The sequence below is a fragment of the Malus domestica genome, chromosome 03, assembly GCF_042453785.1.
Source record: "Malus domestica chromosome 03, GDT2T_hap1".
NCBI classification, from domain to species: domain Eukaryota; kingdom Viridiplantae; phylum Streptophyta; class Magnoliopsida; order Rosales; family Rosaceae; genus Malus; species Malus domestica.
In genome coordinates, this window is record NC_091663.1 from 21042876 (window position 1) to 21054209 (window position 11334).

At 37.1% G+C, this 11334-nt stretch overlaps 1 protein-coding gene across 7 annotated transcripts; it reads left to right on the forward strand.

Moving 5' to 3' along the window:
- The first annotated feature begins 3501 nt into the window (after positions 1-3501).
- On the forward strand, positions 3502-10530 carry LOC103427093 (nonsense-mediated mRNA decay factor SMG7-like). 7 transcript variants are annotated; one of them, XR_011579338.1, is made up of 9 exons: positions 3535-3697; positions 3947-4001; positions 4573-4631; positions 4882-4992; positions 5205-5792; positions 5880-6002; positions 6308-6540; positions 6739-8979; positions 9940-10530. XR_011579338.1 is itself a non-coding variant. In XM_070819140.1 (8 exons), exons 3-7 carry the CDS (start codon positions 4924-4926, stop codon positions 8744-8746), a joined length of 3021 nt encoding a protein of 1006 aa, XP_070675241.1. In that variant the 5' UTR covers positions 3535-3697; positions 3947-4001; positions 4882-4923; the 3' UTR covers positions 8747-8764; positions 8838-8979. The 7 variants fall into 7 exon arrangements, 1 of the variants encoding a protein (XP_070675241.1); XR_011579334.1 differs by having other exon boundaries at positions 9944-10530; XR_011579337.1 differs by lacking the exon at positions 4573-4631 and having other exon boundaries at positions 3502-3697; positions 9944-10530.
- Positions 10531-11334: the final 804 nt, after the last annotated feature.

Genomic DNA, 11334 nt, shown 5'->3' on the forward strand with positions numbered 1-11334 from the left:
TCAATGTTTGAGGCTTTTGGAGAAAGGTGGGAGGTCCTAATGTAACAATTGATGTGTAAGTTATTTGAGCATAAATACACTGAGTGGCATAGGAGTTGCCCAACAACTAATACTATTTTGGACACACCAGACTTGTTTGGAATTGTTACATGCATTTCCATATATTTTGATTATGGATTGTACCTACAAGACCAATATATATTGTATGCCATTGTTACAAATTGTTGGAGTTACGTCAACTGATATGACATTTTTTGTTGGTTTTGTTTATCTTTCTATGGAATGAGAAAATAATTACATTTGGGCCTTGAGTATATTGTGAGGACTCATGGATGGTATTGTTATGCCTGATGTTATTTTGACAGATAGAGAAATGACTTTGATGAGGGCCATTTAACCTATATTGGAAACAAGTAAGCATTTATTATGTAGATGGCACATCAATAAGAATGTGCTAGCCAAGTTCAAAAAATTATAAAAGTCTAAGGAAGATTGCGATAGATTTTTGGAGAAATAGAATACAATTGTTGCATCTCTTACTGAAGCCGATTTCATAAGGAAAACAAGACAACTATGCAATGAGTTTAGTGTGTATCAAGAGATGCTTCAATATGTGATAGATACTTGGTTGAATACATATAAAGAAAGGTTTGGTGCAGCATGGATCGATAAATTTATGCACTTTGGGAATACAACCTCAAATAAGTAAGCATTTATCACTTGTTACTTTATTTTCATTTTCTAGTGAGATTGCTAAACCCTTGTTACTTTAACAGGGCTGAGTTTTCACATGCCAAATTAAAAAGACATCTTGGAAGTAGCCAAATGAACATTTAAGACATTGTGGGAAAGTATACATGCTCTGCTTGGGTTGCAACATACTGAAATCAAGGCTCATTTTGAGAAAAGTTTGATAGTGGTGCATTATGATTTTAGACATTCAAATTTCATGGAACTTCGTGGCTTTGTCTCAATTAGTGCATTATATATGGTCCTAAAGTAGTACGGGTTGTCCAAAATGAACGATATTAACTCTGAGGCATGTGGCTGTGTTTTACAAGACACTCATGGATTACTATGTGCTCATGAGATTGTTAGATATATGAGAGATGGTTGACCTATTCCACTTGAGAGCATTGATCCTCATTGGAGGAAACTTAACATGAAGTATACACCCACAAGAAATGCAGTAGAGTACATTTATGATGCAGAGATGAAGTTGTTTCATAGTCGTTGGATAGAATTTGATGCAACTGCAAGAATGGTCCTTAATATGAAACTTGTGGAGTTAGTATTACCACAAACTACTTTACTTGTTGAACCATTTGTGACAACCAAGACTAGAGGTAGGCCAAGTAAAAAGACGGATAAATCTACTTGTCGTGATCCGTCATTGTTTGAGATTGTGGAATTGGAGCAAGGAAGTTATTCACTTGGGATGGATGGTTGTACACTTGGCGGTCTTTATCCTGAAATGAGTTCAAAACAAAGGAGGCGACCAAAGGAGAAGGTGTGGCAGCTGATGGACATTGTGGTCATACATATTTCTTGTAAAAAAATATGGCAGCTGATGGACATTGCGGTTTTAGAGTAATTGCATCATTGTTGGGTTATAATGAGGATGGATGGGTACAAGTGCGAAAAGATTTATTACAAGAGTTAGAGAATTACTCAAGTTGCTACTCTATATTGGTATGAAAATAGGACCCATGAGTTGAAGCATGCATTGAGATATTTTTAAACTCATGCAAACATGGATCGGTGGATGACTATGGCTGACATGTACCATATTATTGCATCATGTTATGGTGTGGTACTTATCCACTTATCGGCTGTACAATGTCTTACATTTTTACCTCTTAGAACAATACCTATACCACTAGTAGCACATAAGGAGACCGCCGTCGTATTCACCAATTATCATTTTGTGCAGGTATGGATATAAGGATTTATTGTTGGAAATTTTTGCAAGTGATCTTATAAGGATTGAATGCATTTACTTTAAGTTTAAGTTATAAATTTCTTGTAGTCTAGTTTAATTAAGTTGTACTTTTATGCAGTTGTTCTTCAAACTAGGTCATCTAATTCCTCCTATAGCAACAAATTGGGAAAGATATTGTAAACAATGGTGTTTAGAATGGGCTACTCCGTACATTGCTCGTGTACAATAGTTCAAATCCATTCTAGGGTCTATTGTCATAACTAGAGAGATTGTGGAGCTTGACGAAAATTGAAGTTGGTGTAGTGCTTGTCCAAAACTTTAAATTTTCTCCTTTTGATTGGTCTACTATAAGACTTTTTTTTTTTGGCAATTAAAGCTTCAAGATGTTTTTTTTTTCTTAATTTATATCAGGTATATGGAAAAAATTATGTGATGTAAAACTTTTTTCTTAATATGTCGAAGAATTCACCAGGAAAACCAAGCTTGCTGGGTTTAAAATATCTTCAATAAAACCCAAAACTTCCCTTAATGGGATTTCAAAAAGCATTCTCTATCATATAACATAACCCCACTTACATGCGTTCCTTGCAAAAACTTCCATTTGAAGTTGTTTCCATTATCATCTAGCATAACCCTAGGGGTTCGGGTTGGAGAAATGCTTTACTTCATTAAGCTCCTCCATTTCAATCCTAACCAAACGTGTACATCAAGCTAAAGATTGGAAGACCCCTCTTTTTTTTTGGTTGACTTCTAGAATAGATTAATATTATTTGTTTATAGGGAAATTTAACGAAAAGCATCCGGTAGTGTTCACTTTAATGAAAAATCATATTTTTACACTAAAAAGTCAATCCTGGTACTATTCACTTTACTCTTTATTTTGTCCTTATCATTAAAACTCAAAGTTTTCAAGCCCTTTTCATTAGTTTTCCTTTGTTTTTTATATCCTTTTTTTTAAGAGACAAGTTTATAATGTTCATTGTATATATTACATAAGGTAATGTTAGGGAGACAAAATTTACAAACTGAATGATGTGTCGCCAATATAAATGAGTTTATCAAACCTTAGTTAATAAACCAATCATCAACTTTCATATCTTTTAATTTCTAAAATTTAGCCTCTTTACATTACACTATTACATAAGTGACACACTAATATGGGATATAAGTATGGATATGCTATCCACACTTTATTTTACTTTTCATACATCATTTGTTAATTTTTGTTCGTGGATCTTCTTCAATTCATCCGATCCGATGACCGAAAATAAAAAAAATGTGTGAGAAGTAAAAAATGATGTTTGGATATCACACCATATAAATATGTGGTGTCTCTGGCATTACCAAAAATGGCACCCGAAACAGGTCACAATTAATTTCCCGACTAAGCTATACAAAGGACAAAATGAAAAAAAAATAGAATAAAAATTAATAAATGGACGGCCAATAGATATCAATAATCAATCGGGGCCCAAAACGTCGGCGTATCTTTGCTCGCCGCCTGAAATCGAAGCTGGTTAAAAAAAGGAAAAAGAAAAAAAAAGAAAAGAAAAAAAGAAATAGAAATTTCGTTTCTCTAACCTCATCCCATTGGACCCAAAAACCACAAACCAAAAGAAACCAAACCACACCGTTCTCTCTCTCGCTCTTTCTTCCCTCATTTCTCTCATTCGCCAAACCCTAAACGCGAAGACTTTTAAATCGCAATCCGATGCTCTAGTCCGTCGAATCGCTGCGTGGATCCGCTGTGGAGTGGTGCGTTTATCTTCCATTGTTTTTATTTTTTCTGAATTTTTCAATTTATTTCCCAGATTTTTTCGTGGAAAAGTTTAGAGCTGTTTGATGTAAGTCTGGTATGGGGTTTTGCTTATCGGATCTGATGTCTTCGTTCCAATTTTCAATTTTTTCATGTATATTATAAAAAGTTTGAATGTTCTTTCTTTGTTTATGGGAAAATCTCTCATAATTTTTTTTCTTTCTAAATTTAATTTTTGCTGTATTCAGGAAAGGAATAAGGAAATAGAAATCGAAATCGAAATCGAAGGGGTATGATACGCAGGTATTGGTTTTGAAACCTTTTTTTTTCTTCTAGGATTTGGTTTGTGTTCTTTTTCTCCCAAAATTTTCCAGAAACCAGACATCATTTTTATACTGTTGGGTTTTTTTATTTCTGAGTTGTTGATGAATATTAGGGGGTTGTATGGATTTAGTGTTTCATGTCCTAAATTTCTAACTGTTGTTTGAGAATGTTGTTGGGATGCTTAAATCTGTACACCCGGTTATACGAATAATAAATGCGAGAATGATTTTGTGATGTGGGTTAGCGGTCCGACAAGAAACAAGAGTTTCTATGGGAGCATGGAATCCTTTCTCATGGTTACAAGGAACCTAGTTATAATGCGGTTGTGGTCTTTAATGAGTTATACTATGCGTTGAATGGGTTGGTAGTCTTTCAGAGGAGCTTTAGGAACTGTTAGTGCTATTATTGGGTTTGTAAGGTAGTTGGTTTCGACAATAAATATATATTCTGTCGTGAATGTGATCACTATGTTTTTCAAAAATAATTCACGAAAGACGCTTTCTATTATTCTTACGTAAGTGTTTTTGGTGGCATTATTCATGGGGTGTAGACGGTGAATCAAGCTTGCTACTTAGTTTTGACATATTAAGGCATGTCTATTCCATGAAGGTATGTTTGGTTAAACTGAGTGGATATCTAGTTGTAATATCAATTGAGACGTTGTCAATAAAATGTAGATCATGATACATTTGCTGGCGATAAGGGATGGTGTCCACAATGAGCTAAATATGTTGGTCTAACAATAGGAATTTATGTTATGCTATTCATCCTCTTTCAATGGCCTTGATTTCATTCGGTTGAGGAGCAAAATTTGGTTGATTTGTTTCTCAACAACTGATGCAGCTTAAATTTTATGCAGATTTATTGCCACACTCAGTTAATCAAACATATTTGATGGACGATGATTCCACAGATGGATAACATGTCTGCTCCTTCATCAAGGGAGCGTGCCCAACGCCTGTATGACAAGGTATATCCTTTTGCCCTTGCCCTTTTTGGAAAAATTATGCTGTTTCTTCCTATATGTTTAAACTGCAACTCTAACATGCATGATATAAAATGTTAAATGTGAGTTCTGTTAGACTAACAGCAGGAACCTGTGTGTGTGTGTTGTATCTGAATTTTTCTGTCGATTTTTCTCCATATTTGATGCTATTTTACATTCATATTTTTACCTTTCAGATTCTTGAGTTGGAGAATAGGCGTCGAAGGTCTGCCCAAGCACGAATTCCATCAGATCCCAATGCCTGGCAACAGATGCGTGAGAATTATGAAGCAATAATTCTTGAGGATCATGCTTTTTCTGAGCAGAACAATATCGAATATGCTTTGTGGCAGTTACATTACAAGCGTATTGAGGAATTGCGAGCACACTTCAGTGCTGCTATGGCTTCTACAGGTTCAAACACATCTCAGGGTGTGAAAGGGCCAATTAGGCCTGATCGGGTTACAAAAATAAGACTGCAGTTTAAAACATTCCTTTCAGAAGCAACTGGATTTTATCATGATTTAATAGTGAAGATCAGAGCAAAGTATGGGCTTCCTCTGGGTTATTTCTCTGAAGATTCTGAAAACCGGACCGTTATAGACAAGGATGGAAAGAAAGGTCTAATTTCATGCCACAGATGCTTGATATATTTGGGTGACCTTGCACGCTACAAAGGACTGTATGGGGAAGGGGACTCAAAAACTCGTGAGTATGCTGCAGCCTCAAGTTACTATATGCAAGCTGCATCTCTCTGGCCATCCAGTGGGAACCCCCATCATCAGGTATTTACTTTATATATTTTTCTATATATATTCTTATCTGGATGTCTGTTTATCATTATTGTGATGGTTTGCTCTGAAATGCTTCAGCTTGCTATATTGGCTTCCTATTCGGGGGATGAGTTGGTGGCTGTTTATCGATATTTTCGTAGCCTGGCGGTGGATTGTCCCTTTTCAACTGCGAGAGATAACTTGATTGTTGCATTTGAGAAGGTATTTTGTATTTAACATGACCTCATTAAATTTTGTAACTATTTGTATTGATCTTGTCTTGAAATTTCGGATAAATTTTTATTTATCTGGATCCTCCAATATAATTCTTTCAAATGTTTAAGCCATACTTAGAAGTATCAAGCATTCGTTCTAAATTTTTGTGCACCGAGAATGATGGAGGTTACTAATGGTTATTATGTTTTAGTTCTAATTCTTTCCCAGTATAAATTTTACACGCGATTTTCTGTTCTATTGTCTGACATGCTATATATTTAAAACCTGTTATTTGTTTATTTTTTTTGTAGAATCGTCAGAGTTACTCTCAACTGTCTGGGAATACTAATGCTTCTGCAGTCAAAGAGTTGCCTGCACGGTTGGCAGGCAAAGGTAGAGGGAAAGGGGAAACAATACCCACATCTAAAGATAACAGTACTGAAGTGAGCCTGGTTAAGGAAAGAGCATCCAGTACCCAGGAGACTTATAAGGCTTTTTGCATCCGTTTTGTCCGTCTGAATGGCATTCTTTTCACTCGTACTAGGTATGTTTTTGTTGAAGTTTATTAGTTTGGAGTTTTGTTGAAGTATATCAATCTGAATGGCATTCTCTCTCTCTCTCTCTCTCTCTCTCTCTCTCTCTCTCTATCTCTCTCTATATATATATGTATATCCTGCCTGCATCTCTCTCATTACAAAATGTTTGGAAGATTAACCTCCTTATTATGATTCTTTTTCTGTAGCCTGGAGACATTTGCAGAAGTTCTAACTGTGGTAAGCAGTGGCTTATGTGAGCTTCTGTCTTCTGGAGGAGAAGAGGTGCTGAATTTTGGTGCAGATGCTGTTGAAAATGGACTTGTTATTGTTAGACTCATCTCCATATTGATATTCACAGTTCATATTGTGAAAAAGGAAAGCGAAGGTCAGACATATGCAGAAATTGTACAACGTGCTGTCCTGCTGCAGAATGCATTTACTGCTGTTTTTGAGTTGATGGGACACATCTTAGAGAGATGTGTGCAGTTGTGTGATCCTTCTTCAAGTTTCCTGTTACCAGGTATTTTGGTTTTTGTTGAATGGTTGGCATGCTGTCCTGATGTTGCAGCTGGAAGTGATGCAGATGAAAAACAGTCGTCTGTTAGATCCAAATTCTGGAATGTATGTATATCCTTCTTCAATAGTCTCTCGTCTACTGGGCCAATGTCGATAGATGATGATGAAGATGAGACTTGCTTTAATAACATGAGCAGATACGAAGAAGGTGAAACTGAAAACCGTCTTGCTCTGTGGGAGGATTTTGAGTTGAGAGGATTTACTCCACTAATTCCAGCACAAACAATATTGGACTTCTCGAGGAAGCATTCTTTTGGAAGTGATGGCCATAAGGAAAAAGGGGCCCGTGTTAAGAGGATTCTGGCAGCAGGCAAAGCTCTTGCAAATGTGGTTAAGGTTGACCAGGAAGCAGTATATTTTGATTCGAAGTTAAAGAAATTTGTCATCGGTTTTGAGCCTCAAGTGCAAAATGATATTGTTCCTACCACCTATCTACATATGGCTAATGGAAATGATAATCTGCAAGAAAATCAAGTAGTGGGCACAATCAGTTTGGGAGCTGCATATCCAAAGCCTGAGTTATCCATGGAAGGGGATGAGGAAGATGAAGTTATAGTCTTTAAACCAATAGTGGCTGAGAAGCGACCTGATGCAGTAAGCACCGCATGGAGAGCCTATGATGGCCTAGAGCCTGGTAAAAATGCTTCTCCAGGTGATCAAACAGTTAATGTAACCTATGGTTCTGCCGCTTTGGATAATCTACACCATCAAAATGCCTTTAGGGCTGATTTACAAATACCTGTAACTTTTGCAAATGGTATACCCCAACACTTGCAACCAATCCAGTCACATGGTTCCAAGTTTTCAGTGGATACTGGTTTTGGTGTTGGTTCACAACTACCTGCATCAATTACCAATACAGTACCCCTGAATTTGCAACCAGTTCAATCAAATTCCTTGAATCTTGCAATGGAGGAAGAAATGTCTCTTGCTAATAGCTTAAAGAGTATGGGATTTATGGGGAATGGGCATGCACTAAAATCTGAGCCTGTAGCAGTTCCTGTTCCATACCAACACCCAGTGAATGGTAGTACTAGTGGTATGTTTTACAGCCACACAAAAGCTCCAGAAAATCCTTTGTCTTATAAAGTTGATGCAACTTATGGAGCAATCGCTGACGGGTTGACTGTAAAGACATCATCAGCTCTGCCTACAGGTATCCGAAAAAGTCCAGTAAGTCGACCTGTTAGGCACCTTGGTCCACCACCCGGTTTTAGCCGTGTTCCTCCCAAAAATGCGAATGAATCAATTTGTAGTTCAGATTCAATGAGTGAGAGTCTAGTGATGGATGATTACAGCTGGTTGGATGGATATCAGATGCCATCTTCAACAAAAGTAAATGGGCTCAATGATTATGTTAGTTATTCATCTCAATACAATCCCCATCGCTTCACAAACAGCAACGGCTTAAGTGGAACAGTGAACTTCCCCTTTCCTGGTAAACAGGGTCCACCCATGCAACTACCAGGGGAAAACCAGAAAAGCTGGCAAGATATCCAGAGGCTTGATGACCTCAAGCTACACCATGAAATGCAGCTGCAGCAACAGCAACAACTTGTAAATGGAAATCAGCACTTGAATCCACAGCCTGAGCAATATCAAGGACAGTCTCTCTGGACGGGCCGCCATTTTGTGTGAAGTCAGTATGGTTATAATGTTCTTCTCTTCATGATGGCATTACACCTGTTGCCTATCTGTTCTTCATGTAGAGTTCCCTTATTGTTGTTAAGGTTCCTGAGGATGATCCTGGTGAATGTCTGCATCGCCCTTTGCTACTGAACACAAACTCCAACTTTGAAGCTTTGTCAATGTTAAATTTTTGTTGGAGCATTGGTGACCTTGGCTTCTTGCTGGCAGTTACAACTACACAGGTATGTTTGTGAAATGTTATTGTTCATAAATCACTTTTCTTTCCGAACTGATCTGTTTTATCTTATGGTTTGTGTCGGTCAAAGTGTAATACAAATAGGTAGTTCGGTCTCTAACATTCTAAAGCCTATATTAATTAAGAAACCCATACGTGCAGATATTTCCCATCTCTTGCTTATATAATATGCGAGGAGATTCTGTCTATGAATTGTCGTTAATACATCTTGTCTCCTTATAGTGGCAACCTTTTCCATTCCATAGACTATGGGCTGGTTTGGTATTGCTGTGTTATGAAAAAAAGCTGCTGTGAGAATAAGCGGCTCTGCTGTGAGAATAAGTGGTTGTGAAATAAATCAGCAGAGTGTTTGGTAACTTTTTTGTAAAAGTGCTTTTGGAAAAAAAAGCAGTTTGATAGTGGGTCTTTTCATTAAAGGAGCACTGTAGCTCCGTGTGCTTTGAAAAAAAAACCAGTTTTCTAAAGCTGCAAATAGATGCTTCAGCTTTTCCTTTGATTTCAGCTTATTCTCACAGCAGCTTCCAAAATAAGCCTTTTTTTTTTAGTTTACCAAACGCCTAAAACTCTCACAGTTTTTTTTCATAGGTGCATTTTTTTTTAAGCACCTCACTCCCAAACCACTGATATATATGGGCTAAAATTGTTGTTAACTTGGTGGTTGTTGATTAACTCATCTTCTCAAAGAAAATGATGAATGTTCATATTGTGGTACCCTGCACTTCGCTTGCACTCCGCGGGGAACATATATCAGCGGCTTCACCATACTAACCTTGAAATGGTGGTTTATAGCCTTTTGGAAGTAAATAAATCTTTAACTCGTCCAGAAGTAATGAATGTGATTTTTTTAATTCTTAAATGAACCTTCCAATCATTAACTATGAAGGTTGAGCTGGTTTTTTCCATTTACTTATTCGGGTATTGATTTTGTGTTTGTGTTTTGTTCAAGGCAGATTTTGCCAAAGCTTTCCAGCTCGGAGGATGAGAGATGGATTCGTGTTTCGTGTTGCGGAGTTCATAAGAAGTAACTGCCTTGTCTGGTAACTTGGGGATGGATAGAAGGTGTTAATAAGATGATATGTTGGTTTTGGGGGATATGTATGCATCCGGCAGCTGGTGGAATAAAAACGGTTTACTCGCTTGCGTGCTCTCTACTGAAGTGTTGAAGCGTATATTGTTGTTGGATATCAGTAATCATCAGGTGGGAGATGATAGTATGTAACATGACCTTGCTTTCGGAGAGCTCTGAGTTGTGCACAGGTTAATGGGAATGGATGATACTAATAATGGACATGTATGTGAAATGGGATGTGGTAGATGCATACATATAACATATTTGCGCTGTCAGTGTGAGGAGTCGTGTCGCGAGTCAGTCGTAATGTGGTGAATGGTGTCATGGTTTCCCAATTTGGTACTCGATGTTTTTTATTGAGCTTTTTTAGTATAACTAACTATGGTGAGTGGAATATTCTGCCCTCTATGAAGTCTGGGCTTACTTGAACTTCATAATATTTGAAATAAAATAAATTATGTGAACAAATTGTAAGTGTTGAATGTCCGGTGGTTTTAAGTTTTCTTCGGTTCATTTCCTATATTTTGTTTGCTGGTCGCAGATATGGACTGTTAGGTCATCTCCGATGGAGTGGAGCTAAATGTTTAAAAGCTGAAAAATAGTCTGATTTGCTCAAAAACTCATCCCCAACCAATTGTTAGGATATAATTCCATAAGAGTCCACCAGGGTATTATTTGGCCAAAGGGATATCACCTGGCCAAATGTAGTCCCCCTCTCTTAGTCCGTTTTTGGGTCAAGCTTTTTAATTGCAATAATTGATTCAAATTCAACGATTAGATTTAAAAACATTTAACGGTAGTTTAACTAAATTAATCAATAAATTTAAAGTACAAATTTAAAACTAATAAATTATTTAGGAGGCTATGTTTAGTCTATTCGGTTAGAAATGATATACGAATATGGCATAACGCTGTTCATTTAAAAATAACTTTTTGCATGACTATAATTCTGAATGGGGCTATGTTTAGCTCTTTCGGTTAGATATGGCGTTATTGATCGATCATGTATGGGATTGGGATGCCTTGTGTCTGTTGGCATCCCTACGCTTATTGCGTTGCTGATGCAGCTGACTTGAAGAACGAAAACACAGCTGTTTCCAGGCTTACCTTTTATTTTGGTGTTCATTTCGGACGATCTACTGTTTGTTGGTGACGCTTGTTGTGGGTAGAATCAAGCTTGTAGGCTATATGTAGAAAGAGGGACTTTCAAATCTCAAGGGATTGAGTCTAAGGAATCGACCGCAAAATGTAAATAAGAGGGGATTAGAAATG